Consider the following 26,225-nt stretch of genomic DNA (forward strand, 5'->3'; position numbering starts at 1 on the left):
CAAATGTAGTAGTACATAATTTTAAAACTTAAAGATAAAACTGTCCAAGTATTGCCCAGGAAACATTGTCTGAAGTTGGAACACAAAAAACTTAGCAGTACTCCACACACTTCCTCATAATCAACATGTTCAGAAGTTGAGGTATCTTGGCGACATAGTTGTCCCCTACTTTGGAAACAAACTTGGCTTTCAATGTTTTTCCCTTTACCTCCCTGCACACAACCACGAAGTCATCACCCCAATCCTCCTGTCCGACTGGCTTTGCATCGAGCAACCGACATGGAACAGTAAACACCGACTCACTACAAAACATAGTAGGAAGCTGAAACACTTGGGACCTGTTTACTTGTGCTGAACACCCAAAGTCAAGGTACTTGACCAGAACTTGTTTCTCAGCAACTTGACTTACGACTGCACGGAACCAGTGTCCGTTCTTGGAGCCAACAGCACAAGCAATGCCAGGAGACAATGCCTCACCACTCAAACATCGTCTATCTTTTTCAAAGCATTGAACCATTTTAGTATTCATGTCCGTATACTTCTGTATGTCATTAGCCAATTGACAATATATTACTCCACTCTGGTCTGCAGCAGTAACATAAACTTTAAGTTCAACATCCATCAGAGGCAGTTTTGGGGGAATTGTTTTAGCCAAAACTAAAACAACCTTTTCTTCTTTAATGATGTCATCAATTGATTCATTTGATTCAGTCTTTAAATCCAAAATAACTTTTCCAGTAGCTTGATCAGTTTTGACAACAGTGGCCAAACATACAGAGTTCTCAAACTTTTTGAACTTGGCAATTGATTGTGTTGTCAACTTATTCTCTTTTCCTTTAACCAGGCAAGCTTCAAAGGCTTGCTTTGGCATTTCACGCAACTCCAAGGGTAGCAGTTTAAGTAGGGATGTGGGAACCATTTCAACATTTCCATAATCAATAAACAATACTTTCACATTGTCATCCACACATTCCAATACCTCTGTCCGATTCCATGCATTTTCTTTCTGGTATAACGCAGCACAAACTTGTCCTATTTTAGGAGGTTCATTCAGGGGTTTTAGTATTTTACCATCGGAAATATTCTCCATTTGTTGAACAAATTCAAACAAACTCTCTTGGATGATTTGGCAAAAAAATGAATCTGGAGAATTAACATGAGAAACCATGACATGAAAAACACCATCTGGTAGTTTAAGCTTAGCTGGTTCCTTATTTGTCTTTATGACTTCGCAGCTATCCATATGTGAAGAAACACTTTGCTGTGGTTGAGGAGTTTCCAGTTTTTCACAGTCAGGTTTCTCAGCTGAGGAGTCAGTAACACTTGTGTCGCTTGTTTTCGGTGAAGCTACTGGAAGAGTTTTCTCCAAAATACACACATCGGTTTTTGTGGACAACATCTCAAGCATCGAAACCCCACGGACTAAAATATCTCCAATCATGATTTCATCCTTAATTGTGTGGACGCAAGCAACAACCTTGAAATCATTTTGCATCACTGCGCTTACAATAAGCTTTGAGACGTCGTCAGACCAACTCTGCAGCCCCTTCAGTTTGCAGGGTATTGAAAATGCAGGCGTTTCATAGAAAAATTCCTCCAGCTTATAAAGGCTGGTCAGCTGTACAGCTTCCACATTTCCATGGTCCAAGTACTTTATCTTGGCCTTGTTGTTGTCAAGCAAATCTTCAAGCACCACTCTGTACCAATTGCCATCTTCGGAATAGACAGTTGCACAAACCATTCCAACAATATGTCGAACAATTAGAGTCTTCTCGCTCACAGCAAAATGATGGTTTAAGTCGATATGTAACTTTTCCATTTTTTCTTTATCCTTGGGATTATCCAGTTGACAGATGAAGGTTCCATCTTTTGGAGCCACTTCCACCACAGTAAGTGGGACTTTGTCCCCACTCTTGAACCTCTTCATCAACGGTAACAATTTTGGCAATGTGTCTTCTAATTCTTGAGCAATTGATTCGGGGTTAAGTATGTCAGGTTTGTCAATTTTTTGTTTGGTTTTGCCTTTACTTTTTCCACCGTTCTTTTCATCAATGAATTGCGTTGCACACCAGAGTTTAGCGGGATTTTCATTGCTGTCTCTAGGTTCATCTTGGTCACAACCTCCACCATTACTTTTCAGCAGAGGATTTCTGAAACTTCCATTGTCTACCTTTCTTATCAAGTCGTTCAAATCCTCTTCAATGAGGGGGCCAAGTTCTAGCTTTTGCAATAAAGTCAAGTATTTCTCATCGTCAACTTTTGGCGGTATTTCACGTCTTTGTTTCGCCCACTGAACTTTCAGGCTCAGGTCCCCCACCCTAAAATTATTAAGATTGGCAATTGCTTTTTCCGCTTCCCGCAGAGTGCTGTAGTTTACAAAACCGGCCCTGCCGTTCTGATGAGGTAACTTCAAGGGCAGAAATTTTACAGTGCGAACCTCGCCACATGTTCCGAAAAGATTTTTTACCCCCATCTCACTCAGTTCCATTGGAATGTTGATGACGTAAAGGCTGAATTCTGCTTTCCCATTTCGGCCTCCGATATTTGGGTTGAAACCGCGGTTGCAGAAATCTTCGTTCTGTGGATTCCATTTATCCATGATAACAGCTTATTGAACTTTTATGGGTCATAAAACCAACAGTGATGCAAATTCCTGCAAAATTACCAAGGAATTTAATCAAATATCACCATGCGACATCCGAGAAAAAAAATTGCGCACGCGGACTTTCGGATGGTAACCTGTCACAAGTTACCGTTCGCTGTTCATTTATGTAAAAGCAACAAATACCCACACGATGAATTTTCAAGCAAAGCCATAATGCTATTTTCATGTAGTACGAAGAAGAAAAATTGAATTTGCTTGTGAAATAATTTAAAATAAAAAAAGAGCAGAACTGTTTGGGAGTTTCCCTGTAGGTGCTCTTCTTGCCATATTAGTTACTTTAAAACAAAACGTAACGGCACACCAAATGGCAAAACCTTTAAAATTAAAATTTGCATTGTTTCTTTTTACAAAAATGTGTTGAATATTTTTTTTGTTAAATAAGCAACAGTAGTAGTTGTTTACTTGTGATCTTACTAATTAAACTTTCAAGTGTACTTTATTAGTTGGTGTCAAAGAAACATTTGCACTTGCATGCGTTGTGCGGATTTGTTTTGGTTTTGAATTCGCGGGCTTGCAGTAAATAAGTATGTCTGATCGCATCTTTTTGGAAGATGTGGTGAGATGTTGCCACTACTTGGAGTCGGACAAGGCGACAGATCGAAAGAAACATGCTGACAAATTAAAAAGTCTTCTGCAACACCCGCAGGTAAACTGTAAGAAAAGGATTTTTTAGGAAGATTTGTAAAATAGGATTGATTAGTTAACATATTTGCATTGTATCACCTAATTTTTTGGAGCAGACAGCTGTTTTTTTTATTTGACTCTGTGATTTATAAAATGTGCGAAAGCTTATTCACTTAAAAATTGCAGTGAATTGTTTTGATATGTTGTTTGTGAATGTATCCTATCTGACACAGTACAAATTATGTTAAATTATTTGTTGTGGCAGGTTCGTCGCATTTTAGATGAGAAATCAAATTCAGGAAAGGCAAAGGATGGGACGTACACATTTGTTTTCAAGTCTGTGCAAGGGTATGGTATTAACTGAAGACTTTCTGCTTGATTAATTTGAATAAACCTCAAATCTTATGGTGATTGTTCACAGTTACCTCTTAAAAGAGTCAGAGGCAGTACGAAATAAGTGGGACACACTTACTGTTGCTCTTCAATCTACAAGGAAAGTCAAGTTAGAGGAGATTTGCACATTGCTGAGGGTGGTCAGCAAAACTGCTGTCAAAAGTAAGTGATCTACAAAACAAAGCACTAATCAATACTTTGCTAACAAGTTAATAAACACCAATTTGACCTTTATACTTGATAAATTGTTTGAAAAATGATTTATATTTCAAGTGCAATGAAGCATGTTAATAAAAACCTTACTGTCATCTTAAACTAGATGGACCAAGACTGAGATGCAGTGACATCATAGAATCCATTGTTCTCATACTAACACGGAACTTTCAAAGTAAGTTGTTTGGGAAAACATACCTCGACATTCTGACCGAAGATTTGCTGATGCACAGAAAATATGTCAACCAGATTACATCAGAACAATACAAGAGTAGGTGGAAATTTTCCCACTACTTTAAAGATTTTATTTTCATGACTGATCACAAATTAAATTTATGTTTTCACCAACCTTGTGTACACATTATGAATATTTTACATGTATATGCAATATATTTTTTTGCAGATGTCCTTTCCTATTGCTGTAAGTGTTACACAGATCCACCAGGTCATTTGGGGTCAGTACAAATAGCAGAAGTTATAAAATCTTTGGTGGATTCTGTCACCTTGCGATTTGACCCATTTGATTTCAACTATTTATTTGATTTCTTTTCAACGACTGTTGAAATTGTAAGGTAAGGACATATGTTGAGCTTTAAATGTGTATGGGTTGGGGCAAAGACCATTCAAGCCATTACAGAAAATCTGTAGTAATGAAAACCTATTTAACCCTTAAGCATGCACTGTCATCCTAACATTATTTTATGCAATAATTTTTGATTACCCTGTGTAGAAAATCTGTTCAAGCCACTTTTGTTGAACATTCACTTTATGCATTGCACAAGTTCATCAAGTGGCAAGCTGTCGCTAATCAAGGAAAGGTTGTCTTGTTTGGACAACAGGTCATGTTGACGCTTGTGAGTTTAATGGCAAGCAAAAAAATATCCAAGTCTGCGCAGAAGTTGGTTATAGAAATCTGCCATCTCCAGGTACTATTGATGTTTAATAACATAAAATTGAAAGAAAGGTTTGCAAGTGTGTATATCAAGTATGAGTGTATATTATATATGAGAATAGAGTCTTGTTATATTACAGTTTAATTTTTGTTCAATTTACATCTTGTGGATTTACAGTGTATATTATATTAATGAAAAGTTTTTGCCCAAGAAAAACACATGTTTGGTTTCAGGTGACATTATTTGTAACAAATGGAGGAAAGGAGGATTGCTTTTATGGGAATTTATTGAATTCAGATGAGTGGTACAACATATTGAAATCGATTGTGTTGACAATCGAACGGCAAATATCTGCCTTGTCAACGACAAACAAATTTAACTCCAAGGTTGCATTTATTTTCGATTGAGATGGTTGTAATCTGCAACAAAATCTGAAATAAGTTTTGTTTTGTAGTTGAAGACGATCAACGTTGATGAAGAAATCTGCGCATTGGCTGCTGATTCCTTGATCATTTTGTTTCAAGAATTTTCCATGCATTCTAATAGTAACGATGACCAGGTAAATTTGGTTGTCAACATATTTATTCAATTGTATTTTCATATGACGTCAATTTACTGTGTGCTATTGTATTGTACAGTGTGAAACTTATATGTTGTTGTATAATTGTTTCATTGTAAAATTGTTATCTTAGGTCAAATACAGTGTTTTTTCTACAGACAATCAATACCACACAGTTTGTGAGCAACTTCAGGACTATTACTTTTTCACAACCTTCAAAAGTATTATCTCTTCTTTCAACCAACATTGTTGAAGATGTGGTTTGCTCTGTTTACTGGCTCCAGGTATAAATATGACTCCCTGCTTTTTATGTTTGGTCAATCACAATTTCATGTTGATGACATCATTTATTTGTTCTTAATATCACCAAAATTCAAAGTGTAGAAATCTGGATGCTTTTCTCCATTGTGATGTGCTTCAGATTTATAAAACCAAGTTATAATTTGTTTGCAAAAGCATACGAGCAAAATGCGATGTGCCTGTAATGCATTTAATTTCTTTATTCAGATCATATCCTTGTTTCTTCAAAAACTACGAGAACCATTGTCAAGTGATGAGGTGATGGAATTTGCCACTTCTTTTCATCAGATGTTTACGAACACAAAATCCCATTTTGTTTTGTGCAAAATATTTTCCTGCCTTTCTGCATTACTTTGTACCATTGAAGGGGATCTTAAAAGCAATGGTAATAAAAGTGACAACTCATTTACTTGTTATTTGATGTCTTTGGTGACTTCATATTCATACAAAATTATGTCTTGAACTAAATTCCAAAGAAGTATGTAACCAGTACTTTTTCAATTAACTTCCTTTATTTTTTGTCAGAAGGGAAAGCATCAGAAATTTGGGACAAGATTGTTGGGGCATCAATTCGCCACATGATGTCATCCTTGTCATCCAAAACCTCGACGGTGTTTGAATCATGCTGCAGATTTCTGTCCAAATTTCTTCTTGTAAACAAAACACACGAGCTTGCAATCTCAACTGCTTCTTTGTTTCCAAAAATTTGGCAAAGCTATCTGGGCTCTGAGGTGTTTTCTGAGTAAGTAAATCTTTTTTTCTAAAAATCCAATTTTTTAATGAAGTATTTGTGTTGTAGTTTATTTAGAATAAATCTGTATGATTGAACTTCTGGTTGATTGTATAAATACTTTCTTTATTTAACTCTCCAGATACTTCATTTCATTCTTGTGTTCTTTTCTGCACACTCATAACCTCATGGAAGTGTCATATCCTGACCATGGTTGCCTGGCAACTAGCATGGATGTGGAGGACCATCTTCTCAGTGCCATAAAAAAGAACAGACCGACCAGATTATCGCTGATTGAAAAATTTCTTGGACAAACTGAATTGGAAACCTCAATGTCAGCTGTGTGTCCATCAAACAAAAGCAGTTTTGTGCCACAATCACAGAGCATAGTAAACTCTAGTTTTTTATCTGGGGACAGAAGGCCAAGTTGTGAAGAAACTGTGTCTGTAAAAGTGATGAATATGTTCGTGAAGGGGGGTTCTATTTGTATGGAGTCTGTACCCAATGGCTGCATTGTAGCAGATTTGTTGATTTCTGTTTGCTGCAAACGTCCTTGCCTGTATTTTGATCAATGCCAAAAGCAGAAAATGTCTTCTTTGTCTGCGCCCGAAATCAATTCAAGGTATCACTGTTTAACAAATTAGGATTGACTTATTGCATGCATTGTTTAGTTAGGTGTCTTGCATTTATTATCTTCAAGCTACTTTGTAAACAAATTTAAAAGAAATGAAATAAGAAAAGTTTAATGTACAAAATACAAGCCAGTACACATGATTCAATACAATAAAAACTTACATTGTATAGAACATGGCCACATTCAGAAGTGGATCAAGACTCTGACCCCTAAACTATGGCACTTAAAAAAATGCTGCAGTCCCAGACAAATGGGCCTTTAAAAATTATAGTCATGCTTTTGTCTAACACCAAAACTATGCAATGCAATAGGTGTGGGATAGTAACCACCCCCACCACTCTAAAGAGAACTTTTTGATCCAACCCTTGGCTACATTAGGACTGAACTTTCACTGTTAATCTTTACTATTTTCTTTTGCATGCCAGTTAAACATGTACGGTTTATTTCTGACAGATTGTCAAATGAATTTGTTCCTATTATTGATGTTTGTACAATTGTTCTCAATCAATTACGATCAGTTGCATTGCTCGCTGTTGAAAATCTAAAAAGCATGAAATCTCTCTTTTCTCTCAATCTCTTGCAAGTAATGCACGTTGCAAACTTGATGTTGAGTTTTACTGCAAAATGGAAATTTGATGGTCAGTGAATATGCATCTTTCATTAAGCTTTAAAAATTTTTTTTTTTTTAATTTTATAGAATAAGCTTTTACTTTTTTGATAAAATTACATCTATTGGATAGTGTTCCTATTGTAGATACTGTTACTTTTTAGTATTCCCCAGGCATGTATTAACATTTATGCAAAAAGCAACAGGTTGTAATGTTTTTTGAAGGTTTGAAAAAGCTCACCTATTCCAGTGATCTTCTTCTGACTTGTATATGTGATGAGTTAAGCAGTTCACTTGGCCATCAAACTACACTGGGACCTGAACTCACGAAAAGTATTCAAACTTTTGTCACCTTGCTTGCGAAACCCCTTCGTTTTTTGATTCAACATCAAAATTCACAAAGAAAGTCTCTAATTGTTGATGGTTTGAAAGTGGCTTTACAAACTTGTGGGAAGTTGATATCTAAAGTTGCAAATGAAGCAGTTACCAATATTGCTAGCCCAAAAGTACAAAATACATCGACTGGTAGTGACCTTCTTGAATCGGCGTCAGAGGTATCATTTTCTGATCATGCCTCCACCAGCTTGGAGTCAAATTCAAGCCGTTTTTCATATCGGAGAAAACGCTATGGGGAGAAACCAACAGATTCACCACTGTCTAAACGCAGCAACACTGACTCAAACTTGTCCTCTGTGGAACATGTAGAAGATACAAGCAAAAGTAAGATTGTTGCCAATCTTTTGTTTTATTTTTTTTTGTAAATTTTCTGAGCCAGGTCTTGCATGTTTTGTTGAAGTGACGTCAGATGATGCATCAGAGCTTTTCAGTAAATGCGTCACATTTTTCTGCCTGGTGGCAGAATTAACAGGGGACACTTCAGTTGTGAATGATGTTTTAAATACACTTACATCAGATGAGTTTGATTTGACTTCTGTGAAAAATATTGGTGCAGTAATTATTGCTATTGAGGTAAAAATTGTGTTAAAGTTTTTAATGCATTTAACACTTTTCACTACTATTTTAATTTTGCATTTTGAAGGAAATTCTAAGAAGTGTTGGGAAATTTAACTCTTGCCAACTGAAGAATGTCATCAAATCAATCCAGACAATATTCCAGCTGCATTACCAAGATGAGGAAATCTCGTCAAATTGCTTGGAAGTCCTTTGTTCACTTATTCCAACTTTGCAAATTCATAATTCTGATTCACAGACAGAATGGTATACCGGCAAACTTGGTTTTTGGGTGTTTTATTGCAAATTTGGGTTAAATTAAGGTTTTTAAGATATAAATGTTGTTAGATTAGGTCATAGCATGTATTTCAGGTAATTTGTTGTTCAGAGTGTTTGTAAATGTTAGTTTTACATTACTTTGCATTTTTACAGCATAGATGAGATTGTTTCATTGCTATCAATAATTAGTGATCAGATTTCCAAAGACAAATGTGGTCCAATGATGAAAGTTGGTTACATTGAGTGTTTGGTTCAACTCAGTAAACATTTAACTTTTGACAATTTGGGAACATCTCAAGATACTGAAGCAAGAAATATTGGTTCAGGTGACTATGGACCATGTTCCATTTGATTTTTGATGATTCCTTTGGTTTAAATATTTTTTAAATCCCTGAACAGTGTTCTCAAGTGACACTAATTCATACCAAGGTTTTGTGACACAGATTAAAATACCCAACAGACTTTAGTTTGACCTCATGACTGTTTTAGTTTTTTTATTTCTGAGCAGGTTATTCTTCTTCTAATAAACACATAGGTGACAAAATTAATTTTTTGATGCAGTTGTCAAAACACTTTGTGGATTCGCCTCATCACCCAATGGACTTGTCAGCAACTGTTCTTGGAAAGCCATCTCACAGATTGTTCAACATCAATGTGATCAGGAAGATGATCAAAATAAATACCAGCAGTTTTGTCAATATGTTTTTGCTTGTCTAAAAGAAGGTACAATGAATTTAGAATTTTTTTTCACGCTTAAACGATATTAATGAAATTGTGATGGCAAATGTTAATCCAAAAACTAAATTGGTTTATGTCATAATATTCCAAAACAATAATGTTGACTTATTAGATAGTATGTTGCATGTAAAGGTGTAATGGCTTTTATCTTTCAGTTAAAGTTGTCATCACAAGTGAAACAAGTTTTGCTTCAAGAAACTTGAACAACAATGAGTCATTTTACCTGAATCACATAAATTCGATCTATTCCTGCCTCCGTGCTTTTTGTGGCATCCTCCAACACACCGGTCATCCACTGGAAAAACAGATTGCAGAGGAAATATGTGTATTTTACTCTGAACTGGAAAAAAGCATTTCTGAAAGACATTCCACTGCATTAGATGATATTGGAAAAGTCTTTAAAGCTGTTTTGACAAATGTGAATAAAAAGTTTGAATACAGTAAGTCTTCCCAAATCACTCAGATTGTAAAACTTTGGGAAGTTTACAAATGATATGATTGTTGGTGGCAGTTTAAGTTCATTTTTTTAACCAACCTCTGTACCTTGACCTAAATCCTTATGTTTACCAAACACCTCTTGTTTTTTTTCAGGCATTCTCTCCCAACACCTTCTGTACACATTGAGTAAATGGGAATTTTCCGCAAAAAGTCTGTTCAAAAATTTTCCTATTGCATTGTGGGAGTGCCAAAATATGGAAAGTTTTTGCCGCAAGAACTTTGACCGAGTGTTTCCCATAGTGATGCTGAAATCGAGCAGGAATTTGGATGAAGTCATTGAATTGCTCCAGAATGTTCCAAGTCTGGATAAATTTAAAGAGGAATGTATACCACATGCTATTGCTGTTACTCTGCCTCTGCTATGTAAACAAGGTGATGACAATATATTTTTACTTCTAAAATTGTTTACGCAACAAATTATTGCTGAACAAAAACAACTCTTGGTTTTTATTACTTACATTGGGTTGTTAATCAAAAATATTTTACATGTAAGGACAGAACCACCGTTTACAACTGTGCAGCACAGACTTATTCCTGTACTTTTATCGCATTTTTATCTCCTTGACTGAGTTTATTTTCAATTTAGTAATTCGGTTTCTTCTGTAAACTGTGATGTTTAAATTTGTGCATGTTAACTTAAACAGTTTTTTTTACTTGACACACATCTTAAAGTAGATTTGTCACAATATTTGTATTTAATAAGTTTCTGCACCTGCATACTCCAAAGGTACTTCTGATCTGGCAATCTCAAACTCATCAAACGTGATGAATATATTCCATTACTTGATGCAATGTTGTGACTATGACCACGTTTCTTCACTTCTGCAATACTTCACTGCCCAAATCATATCTCACCTACTCACCATGCTTCCTATGACATCTCATGATGATGATCATGTGATTTTTCTTCATGAAAATCCTCCTGCAACTATAATTTATTTTGATGAAACTTCATTTGAAGGTGGGTTTGTTGTTGAAAAACTCCTTATAACAAATAAAATAAAGTCCATCTCTTTTGAAATTAAAAATGTTCCAAAAAAATATGACGTTGTTTGCTGAGGTTTAACCTTTTTTATTAGTGATCTTGCAAAGGTTTGTGAACCTGAGTCTCAAGGACACAAAAAAGCACGACAAGGAATTGAACTTGAAAATGTTGGTGAAGTTGATTGAAACTTCTTCCCAAGCTCGCATGCAAAACCTAATGGTTCACATGTATACGATGGTGAATGATGCACAAAATTTGACAGAAACTCTGAACAGAATTCTTGCTTACAGGTACTTGCTGTGTGAAGGCCAGAACCTTTTTTCTGTTGTTGTTGATAATGCATTCCATTTATTACACTCACTTCCAATATAATGTATTATTCGTATAACCAGCAACCCAGTTTAAGAACTACTAATTTAGATGGTTTGTCGGCCTAAAAATTGGGCATTTACAAAGTTATGTATGGTTTTAAATGTTTTGTATTGTTTTTCTGATACATATTTAAATCCTCTCAATATTTGCGTTTCATGATGAACCAAGGCATTTTTTGACCAAAAATGTTTTTTTATGCAGGTATTTTTTACAACTAATATTTCCATATATCAGTGATGATCATCAAAAGGAAATTGTCATTCATTCTGTCTTGCATTGTGTTCTCAACATATGCAGTAAAGCCAAGAGTAAGGTAACACTTTTCAAACTATCTATAAATTTCCTTTAGTTTATAATGTAGATTGTGGACACATAAATATTTCCTGGCATTTTGAATTGGAGTCAGCTGGTTTATTTGACAGAAAAATGAATTCGGACTACCACGGCATCACTTGTTTAATTTATATTTTGACATATTGGTGTCGCTGGTACAAGACAATGCCTAAATGAGGACTAGGTTCTGCTAAAACTAAGCAACCAGTATTTCATTTAACCTTATGATGTTGTTTTATTGTCTTTATCAGATTAGCAACCAATCTTTCAAAAGAAGCCAGCGACATCTCATTAACATCTGCACCATTGGCATAAACCTGATATTTACTTTATTCTCATCCAGTTTAAATGATGATTTGTCAAAAACCTGTAAATCTTTACAACAGCCAATGTTCGTTAATCCAACGATGCAAATCCTTGCCACCATTGCTCAAGTGCAAGTTCAACACAGCAACGAATGGAGTGCAAAACATTCCTACCAGTTAAAACAACTTGTTTCATTACTCTCAGACACAAAGTAAGGTTTTTTTACAACTGTTAAACTGTTTTAGGGTGGTCACAGCAAATATGTTTTTGTTCAACTCATAATTAAATGTGTTAATAATTTTAACATCCGCTAATTGCTGTCGCGGGTTTCAAGACAGTGCCACATCAGCGGCTACATTCTGTCCAATTTAGAGATTAGGTTAATATATATATTTTTTTAACAAAGTGAACTATCACTCGCACTTTGCAGGTCAATTTGCGATGCATATAAGAGATGTCTGCACGACTTGTTGGTTAATGAAGGTCATCAGAACCTTCACATGGAAAGTGAATCAACACTCGATACTCCCAAGGTTTGAAACCAATCTTTTGTGTACGGAGATAAAAATTCAGCTTTTTTTCAGATGAGTGACAGCAGTTGGGGAGAAAAAAATGTGGAAAGTCATGAGAGAAAATTAAATGACTGCGTTCACTCCATGGAATACATTCTTCAAAATGGTGTTTCAAAAGGTTGGCGACATGTACTTTCGATGCAATACAAGAAGATTGAAGTTGAATTGCTGCAAATTTAGGCAAAATGGACTTAACCTTCAGTTTTCGATGTTGCGACTGAGAATTGTTTTTATATGGTGATGTAACCACCACTACAGAAACTCTAAAATTTTTTTTACACAGAGAATTTATTTGTACTGGTCAGTTGCCTAAGAAATCTTGCAACAATTTTACCAAAGGCTTGTGGTAGTGAAGGTGGCATGTTTACAGACGATAGAGGAGGAAACACAATAAAGCAAATCATAATTTATTTATCACACATTTGTGACGATGACGAGGAGGTTAAGGTTGGGAAAGTTTATTTATGATATTTTATTGTTTTGGTTTTGTAATTTTACGCATCCTGCTGATTTCATTTGTTTTTTTATTTTGATTTCTATGCTAGGAATTAGTTGCAAAATGTTTTGGAGTCTTGGGCTTGAAATCAGTTGGGGACAGAGTGGTTCTCTTTGCTCCTGAAAGTAGTGAGTTTATTTATTTTGCTTCACATATTTTAGCTTCAAGATCTTTATTTTCCTGTTATGGTTTGGTTAATTTCGTATAAAAACCAAACATTTACTTTCCCCATACATTACCCCTGGTGATAACGAGTGTTTCATGAAAGGGCGCATTGTTTTTTATTAAAAGAACAAGAAAAGTCATTCAGCCAAGTCCTCTTGCAAATCTGGCACAATTGTGTCGATCCAAACCCATCCGTACAACTTGCTGCCACCGAGTGTCTGATTAATACTTTGCAACACGATTCCTCTGCTCTCATGGAGATGAAAAACACAAATCATCTTTGCAAGGTTGCGGAATATCTTCAAACTTTCAGGTGATTTTGGAGATTGTACTTTCAAACATGTACTTTCAACAAGTCCGTCTTAACAACAGATCAACAAAAAAATCAAACAAAAAACTTGAAGTCTCGGATCCATTCAATTTGCTGCGGGAAAAATCAATGTGGTCATGTGACCAGGACAGCTACTATGATTGGCTGTGCGAAAACACGTGGAAACTGGTGAAATGTTGTAAGACGTCACACATCAGGGCAATGGAGGGCATTTCAAGGTGAATATTGCGGACTTATGATGAACGGCGCTTTACACTTTCGAGATAACAAAGTCTTGTTGTATTTGTATTTTGACACTCAATGGATTAGTTGGGTTTGGTGAAAGAGCTTTATTGCTTGTCTCAAGTAGATAGTTTGTCATGTTAAAAACATCGTGTTATAAAGCAAGTTATACAAGACAAAACCTGAGTCACTTGTCCTTCTGTTGTTTTAGATATATTTTTATATTTCCCCTATAATTCGGCATCGTCAATATCACTAAAAAACAACGTTGTTTACGGTAAAACAATACGAAGAAACTGACATGAAGGTCTAAGGTCTGGTATACATTCTGTCAGTTGCTGCAGACTGGTGAAAACGTGAAAGCACAAAAAACTCTATCAAGATCAGATAATAAGACTGTCGGGAGATTTCTATACATGTTTTAAGACTTATATTTGTCATGAAGAAATCTAGAATAACAAAATGTTATATTTTTTTGCTTTTTAGGGTTTCGCCGAAACTATGTGAAAAACTCTTTCCTTTCGTATTCAGCGAAGTGGGAAAATCAAGTGCGAAATCCGCCGAGCTGATGGGAAAATGTTTGAACACAACATTCCAGTCGGCGTTGGACAGAGGTTTAACCAACTCTCCCCATTTTATCTTTTTGTATACGACAGTGTTTAAAATATATTTATCGCTTATTGGTCGAAAATCTGCTGACGTAGTACAGAGGCTTGTTGCTTCATTATATACACGAACTAAAGTAATTTGCTGTCGCATAAACAATGCCAAACCGAGGGCTAGATCCCTCTATAGTTATTAAGGAAGTCCTGGGTGGAAAATGTTTACGTTTCATGTTTAAGATGGACGGGAGATAAATCACGACCATCTGATCCTGATGTTGGGGGTCGTTCAACATCTTCGGGAGCAGGATAGGAAATCTTGTGAGGAGGATCATAAAGATGGGAGAAGATCACCCAAGGTAAATCTTCTTTGTCATAGATTCTCGCAGATTAAACGTATTGTTTTCAGTTACATCTTTTTTGTAATTTCATCATTAACTTTACCGAAGGGTTGTTAAAATGACCAAGTCTCTTGTCAATTGCTTTAATAAACTGCACTGCATTAAATTGTTTGTTTTTTTCTTAAATCTCCATTTGAAACCAACTTTATCAAACAAGTGCGTAAAACTGACCGAATCCTTGTGGTCATACACGAGTAAACTGTACTGTACTGATTTGTTCCAAAGAAATACTGACCATGCTACAGAGCAAGCAAAATAGTCTTTGGAAGTTGCTTAACTGTAATGTGGCTTCAACCCCGCATTCTCATCGTATTTCAGAAGGACAGTGGAAATGTGAACAAGATTGAAGTTGATTTCTTGTTGGCTGCAAGAGTCGCCACAATCTGCAAACGACCTTTCATGGCAATTTTGTTCGTTGAGCTGTGGATAGGTTGGAATTAGATGATTTTATTTTGTTTGATTTCTTGTTGTTTGGTTACTTATTTGTGCGTTTGCAGATAAACTTGAACTAAAGCTGGAAAAAGAAACTGAATCTGTAACAAGAGGTTTGTGATTATTCCACTTAAACTGGATTTGCTTTGGAGCTTGAGTCAGTCGAAATACACAACATATTTATACTTGTAATATTCTGGATTATAAACGAAAAAGCGTTGAAAAAAACGTTATTTTATCCAATGTTTTGCAACCGCAGGACGGGACCGTAAAAGTACGAACCGGGCTTTATCCTTCTCCGGTGATGCTTTTACCGAACCCAAGGAATCTACTTCGGACCAGAAAAAGATGAAGCAAATTCTATCGTTGAGATGTCAGGGTCTAAAGTCGCCCATTTCCATCTTACAAACTTGCGAACACGGTAAGAGTGGACACTGTAATGGTCGCAGCCGGAGGTTGGTATTGAAAACGGTAACGACCAGTGGTTCTTAACCCTATTTCTCTCATTCTAACTTCCAGTTTCAACGGAATCCTTATTTCCCATTAGTATTTAAATTTTTAAACTTTTATATATAATTATTTCATTTGCACTATATCTGTTATACTTGTGTCCCACCGGTTAAGAACCACTTGCATAGACGAAAACAAACTTATGTAAAGCATTTTTTGTGAGTAGCACCCCTAATAGTGTCAGCTACAAAAGTAATTGTTTTTCGCTCTGAACATTTTTTTCTATGCAGTATAAATAGTCATTTCCAATCAGTCTACGGAGCGGGTTTTCAAACCTCTCAAATTTTAACGCCTGCAGGTTCTGAGGCAAAGAACGTTCTCATCTCCGCTTACGACACGATTGGGGAATCGGACGGTTTGAACGGTTGTTATTCCTCGTATCCAATCAACCCTGTGGGCGACACAGCCCTCATCCATTTAAGTGAGAAAGAAGGTAAATGGTTGGAAGCTTTGAAGATGTACGACCTTGCTTCGTCCTCTGGTCGCGACGCTTCTAATAGGAAGGTATTTCGTTGTTCGCTTGTTGTTACAAGATTTTGATAAACGTGAAACTATTGATCCTCATCTTGGGGCAATGTTTTGACATAATCAGCCTGCATTTTCACTTGAATTATAAACTTTATTCCTGTGTCTTAAAGGTAACTTTGGGACATGTAAAATATTTTGTAATTTCGGGAAACGGTTTTTTGGGAGTGCTGGCGTTTTTTGGTAAACCACATTTAGCTGCATTGGTAGGATCAATTACGTATTTACATCCAGAGCAAGGTGGTGGAATGCTTACAACAGTCTGGGTTGGATCATTTGTGTGACGTTTACATGAGGGAGGTGGATGCGAACCCAGCGAGTGAACGGAAATATAATCTTGCGGACGCGGTACGTGGAAGGTGTTATCTTGATTTTCAGTATAGTAGAGATGTTCTGGTTATACTCTGGCTCTGCTGTCGACCAATAAAAAAGACTAAACCTTTGGAGCGTTTGTAGAAAGTCGGTCCGTTTTACCATGGCAGTAACTTTTTTGTTTTTTCCTTTTTAATTGTGTTAAGTTTTGTTTCGAATTGCGTGGAAGCATCTCAGCCATAGTGATCGGTGAGGTTGTAAGTTTTCCTGTTATTTTGAATAAAAATTAACTGGCAACCTGGCTACGTAACCAGATAGACCAAACTCACTCGCCATCTGTATTGGTGTAAACTGATGGGAAACAGTGTGCTTAGTATGCAGGTCACGAATCATTAATGCTTGCTTGCTTCCAAACAATCAACTATTTCATTTGCAAATCAGAATAGTATACAGTGATCTGCGAACAAGGCCACTGTTTACTGGATCGGTCTCATCAGGGCAGTTTTGGTTTGAAAAAACATTATAAGCTGCATTTCTTACACGTAATAACATTATATCCCACTTCCAGAACCTGGTTGAAGTTCAGTACAAAGCAGCTTGGCAATCTTGTCAGTGGGACGAATCTCTCCTTAACATAGAAGAAGTTTCTCAACCACTCGGATTCCACCAACATTTGCACCGATGTATGACGTCAGCATTTGATGATAATTGCAACAACTTTCACTCACTCTTGTCGGAAGCCAGAATCTCGTGCCTGAGGTAAATTTGGACATAAAATTAACCAACAACCACATGTGATTGCCTCACAAAATTCTATGCCTTTTGTGTATTTTGACAAATTGGATTTGAATTACATTAAAACGTTGATTTGGAGACAAACCAAAATTGTGTTTTCGCTTATTGTCGTTCGAAGCTGTTAAAACCCAGAAAACAGCTCACTTGAATGCAGAAAAAACGACCAGTAAATAAGTTACTGACGTCACGCTTTTTTGCAGCGAATTCGACGCCCGGCAACCGAATCACGTGATCACGTCTGATCTTCACACGGTTTCGTGTCGACTCCAGTCCCTCCTCGAAATAGAAAACGTCAAAAAGTAGGGAAAAACCCACTTACGATACTCTGTATTGCAATCTCTGTATTATTGAAACTATGTCATCTGTGGTCTGGAAGGTTGTCGGTATTTGTTTGCGATTTCAACCCACAGTTCCACTTTACGTGCTTTTAAAGATAGGAACAGTGGATGATTATAAGACAGCAGTGTCTATGCCCACAATTTTGTCAAGGAGGGTTTGTTTGAATATTTTCAGATGCCTTTCGGACGAAACCACCATAAGCGAATTCCTTCAATCCCTGAACGATTTCGATGAAAACAATTCTCGTAGATTTCGATTCGATGACGTAAATTTGCTACTTACCGTTCGCTCATCCGTTTTGAGTTCGTTGGCAGACAGGTAAGTTCTACGATCAGATTGTGCATGTGTTTAGATAAACCTCGCAACAGGTCTTTTCTAAGAATAAAATGACTGGCTCATACTGTTGAAAATATGTTTTATTTATTTAAAACCTTTCGGCAAGAACTCATGCCATCGGGTCTTTTCCAATCTCTTGCATCTTTCAGACTGGCTGATTTTATTTAAATTTACAAAAGCTCGTTTCATCAGACGTGACAACTTAACGCAAATGCACACTTAACGTATTTTGATCATGCCAGTGTCCACATTTCTATCCATGCCATATTTTTCACCCAGATATGCAGGCAGTGATTCGCGAGCCGCTGAAACCCAGAGTCGCCATTTGCTCACCTCAATGCGAATATGTTGCCAACACGACCGACTTCAAAACGCCCAAAAATTACTGCGCCAACTCAGTGACGTCACGTCGCGCTTGAGCGATGACGGCGACGCAGGTCACGTGACATGGACGCACAAGGTCAAGTTGGAAGGCGCCAAATTGTTGTGGACACAGAAGGTGTTTAAACTGTTTCTGAATTCACTTTGATTCTAGTTTATTAATGAGAGTTTACAATAAATTCAGTAAGTTCTCAATGTGAAAAGAATCTTGACGAATAGCCAAGGTCCTAACCTAAGGGCGACATTTTAGCATTAAAAATTGCTTTTTCAGGAGGTTCCTTTCGCACTTGCGTCTCTACAAAATCTTTTGAGTCAACTCGAATCTGCCGTGAACGAAACGAAGCGCTCATCCGACCTATCTTCCCTCCAATTGATGTTGGCGGAATCGTTACAAACTTACGGGGTTTGGTTGCACGAATCGAGATACGAGGGACCCTCAGTAATTATGGAAGATTACCTTGAACGGGTGGGAAGTCTATGTGGACTGTAAAAATTCCTGTATTAGGTTTTGCAGTGCTATAACTGTATTGAATCTTCTAAGGTATATTTTTTCATTTGTGGAGTTTTGCACGATCGTTTAGCCGTATTTTTGATATCATAGTTTATTTCGTCCAATGGTAGATAAAGTTGATCGTAAACCGTGGAAACGGTTGTAATGATTTGATTTACATGCAGTCTGTTTCGGTGGCGGATAAAGTTTATCAGTCAACAAATAATTCCGGCAGCTCGACAACTCACAACGATTCGCTCCAACTTTTAGTGAAGAATTATCACATGTTGGCAAAGTTTGCTGACGAACAATATCAACAGGTATGGAGTTGAACCTGTCATGTATAACGTGGCGGGAATTAAATTCCCTTTTCGCAACAACTACTTGCTATAAGTGCAAATACGTTGAGCTTATTAGTTTGAAAAATAACGCCAAACATGCCTTTGTGGCAATGCATACGCAAACGTTTCTTACACTATTACGTTCTTAATTATAATAATATCTTTTTTGGGGTTTTGTGCATTTTTCTGTCTGGGCAGTCACTATGATGTCATAATATGTTTCAGGTGATCAAGTACAAGAAATCAAGCGAATATGCACAGAAACGCGTCCTTGCTTCTGCTCCCAAACAAGAACTTGAAAGCATGCAACAAAGTGGACAGGCTCCAGCCAGAAAGTAGGAAATTCACAGATTTTCTGTTTCTTTACGTGAATAAAACACCACAATCTGGCGGCACTGCAGGGGGTTACGCTTAGTTTGGTACCCAATGGTTAATGGTGGCTTTACAGTCACCACAAAGTGTAAGCCTTGCTTGGCTATTTAACTGACAAGATCGTTGTATATCACACCATAGCTGCACTGAAGAGGCATATTAAGTTAAAACAGTGCCTTGTCTGCAGCTCACCATATGAAACAACACAGCTTGTGTTAAGGCAAAATTATGAAAGCTTCGCAGACGGAAGACATTTGTCATTTTCTGTCTGTAGGACACAAGTGATCGTCGACAAGAATTTGAACATCGACAAACAGGAACTCGCGAGAGTGGAAGAAAAATCCCGCGACTTCCTCTCGTCCGCCCTGCGCAGTTACATCCAATGCGTCCAGCTTTCAGACAAGCACGATATTTTAATGTACAGGTGAGGGTTTCCAAAATCGCTTCATTTTTATAAAATTTAGCCCAAAAAATAAATTGGACAACATCGCGCTTGCCTTATTCGAAACACGTCCAAATTGAATAAGTGGGTTTTGCTTTTGAACTAATTTGGTGAAAGTGGTTAATTAGCGGTTATAATTACAGTTTCGTGTTACTCTTAGTGTCTTGCAGTCATTTTTTATCACACCTAAATTAAAAGCGTATGTAATGGAGATTTCAGCAATACCAAGTTTTGTTAAAATTAGCTGCGTATTTGTGGAGATATCGATGTTTAAACTTTTCAAACGGGAAACACTGACTTTCGTTGTGGACAAAAAATGCGGCGGTGCACTGAAGTGACGTCACAGAGAAGCTTTGTTTTTGTGTATTGTATAAATTGTAAGGAATTGCAGCCAGCTTTTCACATACATATCTTCCAACAGAATCTGTGCCTTGTGGTTCGAGAACCCCAACATGACCCCGACCAACAGTTTAATGTCGACCAACCACAACAGCATTCCCTCATACAAGTACATACCCCTGTCTTACCAATTGGCGGCAAGACTAAACACAACTACCGGGGTTTTTCAAAATACTTTGAGAGAAGTAAGTCCTGGGGAAATTAAACTAAAGAATTATTCTGAGTTGATTCCAAGCTAAAATTGTTGTAAAATATCGAGGTTCACATGAAAATCTTTAATTTCTTAAGACTGTTGTTTGTACTGATTTTGTTTTTTAAGATATTGTTGCGAGTGACGATCGATCATCCTCATCACGTGCTCACCGTCATCCTTGCTCTTGTCAACGCCAAGAAAGACGAGGAATTTAATTCCAATCAGATGCCGTCCTCCAGAAGGAAATACAAAAAATCTTCGGTATGATGAATAAATAAATCTTCACGTTGATATTAAAATTATGTGACCTTTTTGGGGCATGCCTACAATGACGTCATTATTAGTGACGTTCGTCTGGCGTACACTGTGCCATTTTGGAACTGCGGTTGAAAACGTTCATAATCAAATTTGTTTTTGTTTCTGAAAGACTTTTACGTGGTTAAAGATGGTGCTTCATGTAACTAACGTCACTAGTTATGACGTGCCAATGACGAGTGAATTTATACACAATCATTTGTGACGTAATAATCACGTATCGAACGATTCAATTGTTTCAGAAGAAAGAAAACTTGTCATCCCGAGTCACAGCCGCCACAACATTGCTCTCGAAAATCCGACAACGTCGTCCAACCCTCGTACAGAACACTGAACTTGTGATGAACGCGTACATAGGTTGGTTCATTCTACATAACATATGAGTGTTGGTGAAGTTCCGTTGCAACGACCGAAACATCGAGTGTAATGATGAGCTTTTTGCCATAGGAGCTTTTTAAGTTCATTCTATACAACACATACGCGGAAGTTTGCCTGTGGTATAACCTGGAAAATACTTGTTATAGTCAGTTCATACTATAGGTTCGTTTTTTCTTTTTGTTGGTTTAACTGTTTAAAACCTTTAAGTACTCTAAAATCCTTTTATTGGTTCAGGATTTTGTATCATATTTCGACCTGACATAAAACAGTGCGCAAAAATAACATGGACGGTTACTATAACAACACGTCAGCAGCCTGTCGAAAATATATTTTTTCCGGCACTCAATAAAGTGTTGTTCATCATATATCTAAGACCTATTTCCTCATAAAAGCTCCAACATATTTGCAGAGTTTGCCAATTTTGACGCATCCCCGTGGAAAAGTCAACCCAACGTGAAGATCGAGCTGCCAAAGCACGTGACTTTAGCAAAGTTCGCCGACCCCTCGAAACCCTGCCCCGGATTCCAAGATGTTGTCATGCCGATATGTAACGCTACAGTGAGCAAGGATGCAGATTACAGCTCCACAAAAGGTGGGGAAGCCCCTATGTAGTTTTGGTTGCTCAATCAAAAATAACATTCGTAATATTTCAACAAATAAAGCGCTAGAAAAATGGAATTGAAACTTAAAATAAACCGAGGTGGTATGTTGAACATGACAGAAATACATATTGTGATATCATAAAATTATCGTTACTTCTTGGCATACACTCTAACTTGTCGTATGTTTCAAATAAAGCATGAACTTACTGCTAAACACAAATATATGTAAAGCGTTGTAGTGCTTTATTGCATTGCAAAGTTTAAGAATGACTCCGAGTCCACGCAACAACAGCGAGGAGAAACGCGGCGAAAAAAGGCAATTAATCCGCTTCGTTATAATGCGGTCAAGTGAGCGCTACAAATGCAACATTTTTGCGGTCGACTTTCTGCAGACATTTGCCCAAGTGTGATACTGTAAATGAAAAGTACCACAGAGTGGAAATTCTGTGCGTGTTAGTTTGCAGTTCTGTGTACAGGCGTGTCTGCAGCTTAGCGATTATTATTGATCATTTACTTCTATGCGTTATTGTGGTTAGTAAAATTTCGACCATCATCCGGCCTTTTTACATCACAGGTATTGTCACCTTCCGCTACATCAAACCTTACTTTGAAACTGTTGGTGGGGTGAATTTACCTAAAGTCCTCGTTGCTGTTGGATCGGACGGTGTTGCCAGGAAGCATTTGGTGAAGGGGAAAGACGATTTACGCCAGGATGCTGTTATGCAACAGGTAATATCCAGGCCATGGGAATTTAACAATAAAGTTATTTATAAGAGTTTTGAACAATAATTTTTGGTATGTAAACTGTGGTGCCAAGAATATGTTTCATAAGCTGCACTGATGAGACCTATCAGGTCGAAACAGTGACCCTGTATGCAGCTTATTTGAAGATTTTTATGTCACAAGATCGAAACAAGACTTTGTGCAACGCCACCGTCATAGTAAACCGCTGGCAATCGTTTACATTTCAGTGAAATGATTAGTCTCAAGTAATGTGTCAAAATAATATGGGTTAGATTCTAACAAAATTCCAATGTTTGACACATTTTTTTGTTTTTGGAGGTTATAATTTAGGTTAGAAAATGTTAATACATTTTTGTTCAATTTAATCCTAAATGCATAATTTTTCCCGATAATTTTAACAGGTTTTCGAAACGGTCAACAGCCTTTTACGCCAAGTCCATGACACTTCGGGGTTACGCATCCGGACCTACAGAGTCACACCACTATCCCAGAGGAGCGGATTAGTGGAGTGGTGTGGGGGAACCACCCCTATCGGTACCTACTTGGTTGGAAATTCGCAGCAGGTGAACCATGTTTTTTTTTACTAATCAAGAAAAATCAATAAATTTCCGAAATTAACTTTAGAAACTGACAAACTATAAAACAAAAACACGGATTTTTTACAAAAACTACCATGCCGTGACTTACGTTAAACACGCTTTATGTTATAACATACCGAAGTGGCATAAATTGAAGGCACTCAAAGTTCCTGAGGGGAAAATAGTAAGATAAACTCCACTTTATTGAGTGCGATACAGAAAAATACAAGTGAACACAATGAGAACTTAAAAATCTCGTGTTAGAACTTGACGCAACATTGTTTCCAATATTTCAGGTCGGGGCCCACCACCGTTATCGGCCCTCCGACATTCCTGTGATAAAATGCCGCAAAATGATTGGAAATATCGCGAATCAACCTCATGTCGTCAAGTTGAGCAAATACAAAGAAATCTGCTCATCTCTACGTCCCGTGTTCCGATATTTCTTCACTGAGAGATTTCTGGATCCTGCAGAATGGTTCGCCAAGCGGTGGGGTTTGAAGTTGTATTTAATATTATGGTCACCTATGTACACAAGACCGGTTAAACTGCGGCGCTCAATTAAAAAAGGAATGCTTACATTTCACCTTAATAAGACTTTCGACTTGACCTTGGTTTTTGGTTTCCATGGTAAATCGTGGATCTCCTTTCAACCGAGGGTCCCGATTTGGTCAAAATCGCTCTTTTTTCTTGTTTCGTAACAAATACGCTTTCATTGCGTTTGATATGCAATTGGTTTGTCCAATATAAAATGGCATTGTTGAAAAAAGGTGAAAAAAATGGAATAACACCAACAAAAAAACATTGAAACTTTGTAGACGTGCCTACTCCAAAAGTGTGGCTGCTTCGTCCATCGTTGGTTATGTTTTGGGTTTGGGAGATCGACATGTTCAGAATATTCTGATAGACTTTGAGACTGCCGAACTTGTCCACATTGATTTGGGTGAGACACAAGCTTGTTGTATGTTTGTCCAGGGTTGCATGTGCAATAGTTTTCATAAATATTCATCTGAAAAAGGCACAAAGACACACATAAGAAGGCAGCTGAAAAAATTAATTAATCGGTAAATTAAGTCATTTTTCAAAGATTGTTGGCTCACCGACTTGAAACACAAACAACGTTGACATTTTTTTCATTGACCAATTTTATTTCTTAAGGTGTTGCATTTGAACAAGGCAAATGCCTCCCAACCCCCGAAACTGTCCCATTCCGGTTGACCAGGGATATTGTGGACGGCATGGGTGCTACAGGAGTAGAAGGAATATACAGAAGGTACAAGAAACAAAAAGCATTTTGAACTTAAATACGGCCGTACATATTGTGACTATTTTTTTCCAATCCAATTTTTGGTATATGTTTTGTTGTGTAATGTTGTTCTCCGTGCTTTTTGCACATCCGGTAAATTTCAAAAACTACATTTACGGCCCGGTAATTCATAAAATCTCAGCTGAAATGCATTGAAAATAACAAAATTTAATAAAGCAATAGTAGGCAGGAACTTCTCGCCAGCAGAAATCTGTAAAAATAACATATTGTGTGAGACCTGCAAACAAATTAAGTAGTAAATAACAACAAATGACGCTGCCCAAAGGTGTTGTGAGCGAACAATGCAAGCAATGAGATCTTCGTATGACATCATAACCACCATTGTCGAGGTTCTTCTTTACGATCCACTGCATGAATGGACTCTAACCCCAAGCAAAGCTCAACATATACAGGTACAAACATGCCGTGCAGCATTAAAACATTAACTGCACATCTTTCGTAAACATACCTTAGTTACAACCTTGGGTTACACATACCGATATCTTTAGGCCGTAGTTCTGTAATTGACCGAATTTTTGTGCAATTTTAGCCTCAAGGGATTGATAACACCGAGATTTCTGCAACTAACACTTCTCTTTCGACGTTAAGCACAACTGCTCGAGACTTTATGACCAGGGCTGACGAACAGGAGTAAGATTGGTTTGGGTTTTGAAACGGATATATTGGTTTTTAGGGTCTTTGAAGAACTAAACAGCTAGCAGACAATAAAAACAATCCAACGTAGGTTGGTTTCGATTTAATGTAGCTGGTTTCAACTTGGACTCTTTGCTTTGTATCCAATAGAGTAGTGTGATAAGTGTGACAATTAAGAATCGTTGGAACGTTTTTTCTGTAAGGGTTTGATCAATTTCAACGTCAAACAATCCTTCGCACAACAATTTTAAACCCAGTTGGGTAAATAATGTTTTCAAGACATGAACAGCTCAACACCAACAAGCTGGCGGAGCGTGTACTTCTACGTCTCCAGGAGAAGCTCCGTGGACAGGAAGAAGGATCTGTGCTGAGCGTTTGTGGCCAAGTCAACATGCTTATTCAACAAGCGAGTGACCCTGCAAGGCTATGCCAGCTATTTGCCGGTTGGCAACCTTATCTTTAAAGCCCTCGTTTTTGTACACAAACAATTACCACTGACAACATTTCAGAGAATTTTGTTACCTTATTTGTTAGATTTCTTGGTACATGCGTTTGTTAAATTGTTGTCACCAAAAAAACAAATATCCTTTTATTCGGCCGATATATTTTAATTTGACGGTTTCAAAATATCAAATTTGTTTCAGAATGAATTGTTTTTGCTTCCGAAGGTTTTTATTGTGTTGCGCATGTTTAATTTCATCAAATTATTTTTCCCATGGGTTATTAAGATTTTTTCCATCTGTTCCAACTTACGTTCCAGTGTGGCAAATACTCGCAAGGCAAACACACAGGTTCTTGAGTCAAGTTTGTCATGGATGTAATTATGGCCTTCGTCTTGTGGTTGCTTGCCTTTATGTTATCTTGCGCATGTTGTTTCCAATGGCAATAAAATTAGTTGCCGAAAAAGTGCCA

At 37.2% G+C, this 26,225-nt stretch overlaps 2 protein-coding genes and 1 long non-coding RNA gene across 4 annotated transcripts; 1 reads left to right on the top strand and 2 right to left on the bottom strand.

The window, feature by feature from the left end:
* Positions 1–91: 91 nt before the first annotated feature.
* On the bottom strand, positions 92–2,599 carry LOC145894638 (tudor domain-containing protein 1-like). Its single transcript, XM_082983269.1, has one exon. It carries the CDS (start codon positions 2,597–2,599, stop codon positions 92–94), a length of 2,508 nt encoding a protein of 835 aa, XP_082839395.1.
* Positions 2,600–3,178: 579 nt separating this feature from the next.
* On the top strand, positions 3,179–26,204 carry LOC145896044 (serine-protein kinase ATM-like). Of its 2 annotated transcripts, none has more exons than XM_082984846.1 (57): positions 3,179–3,311; positions 3,555–3,637; positions 3,711–3,844; positions 4,002–4,166; positions 4,299–4,467; positions 4,626–4,821; positions 5,022–5,174; positions 5,243–5,347; positions 5,506–5,631; positions 5,855–6,032; positions 6,173–6,389; positions 6,520–6,999; positions 7,465–7,649; positions 7,844–8,338; positions 8,415–8,587; positions 8,658–8,836; positions 9,002–9,174; positions 9,410–9,571; positions 9,742–10,026; positions 10,178–10,456; positions 10,812–11,045; positions 11,164–11,359; positions 11,643–11,754; positions 12,026–12,291; positions 12,511–12,613; positions 12,665–12,770; positions 12,936–13,099; positions 13,198–13,276; positions 13,440–13,626; positions 13,686–13,862; positions 14,353–14,480; positions 14,709–14,827; positions 15,188–15,299; positions 15,367–15,414; positions 15,561–15,722; positions 16,110–16,315; positions 16,571–16,684; positions 17,217–17,407; positions 17,644–17,742; positions 17,957–18,100; positions 18,398–18,617; positions 18,771–18,965; positions 19,175–19,309; positions 19,556–19,665; positions 19,977–20,126; positions 20,566–20,728; positions 20,863–20,997; positions 21,294–21,408; positions 21,839–22,021; positions 22,606–22,760; positions 23,177–23,338; positions 23,650–23,843; positions 24,172–24,296; positions 24,512–24,626; positions 24,946–25,072; positions 25,210–25,310; positions 25,593–26,204. In XM_082984846.1, exons 1-57 carry the CDS (start codon positions 3,192–3,194, stop codon positions 25,774–25,776), a joined length of 9,573 nt encoding a protein of 3,190 aa, XP_082840972.1. In that variant the 5' UTR covers positions 3,179–3,191; the 3' UTR covers positions 25,777–26,204. The 2 variants fall into 2 exon arrangements, with proteins under 2 accessions (XP_082840972.1, XP_082840974.1); XM_082984848.1 differs by having other exon boundaries at positions 6,176–6,389.
* LOC145896046 (uncharacterized) lies at positions 24,242–24,887 on the bottom strand. Its single transcript, XR_014401644.1, has 3 exons — positions 24,670–24,887; positions 24,458–24,598; positions 24,242–24,362 (listed from the first exon to the last, which is right to left on the bottom strand). It is a non-coding gene; the product is annotated as an uncharacterized LOC145896046 (long non-coding RNA).
* Positions 26,205–26,225: the final 21 nt, after the last annotated feature.

This window comes from Ascidia mentula, chromosome 3 (genome assembly GCF_947561715.1).
Source record: "Ascidia mentula chromosome 3, kaAscMent1.1, whole genome shotgun sequence".
NCBI classification, from domain to species: Eukaryota; Metazoa; Chordata; class Ascidiacea; order Phlebobranchia; family Ascidiidae; genus Ascidia; species Ascidia mentula.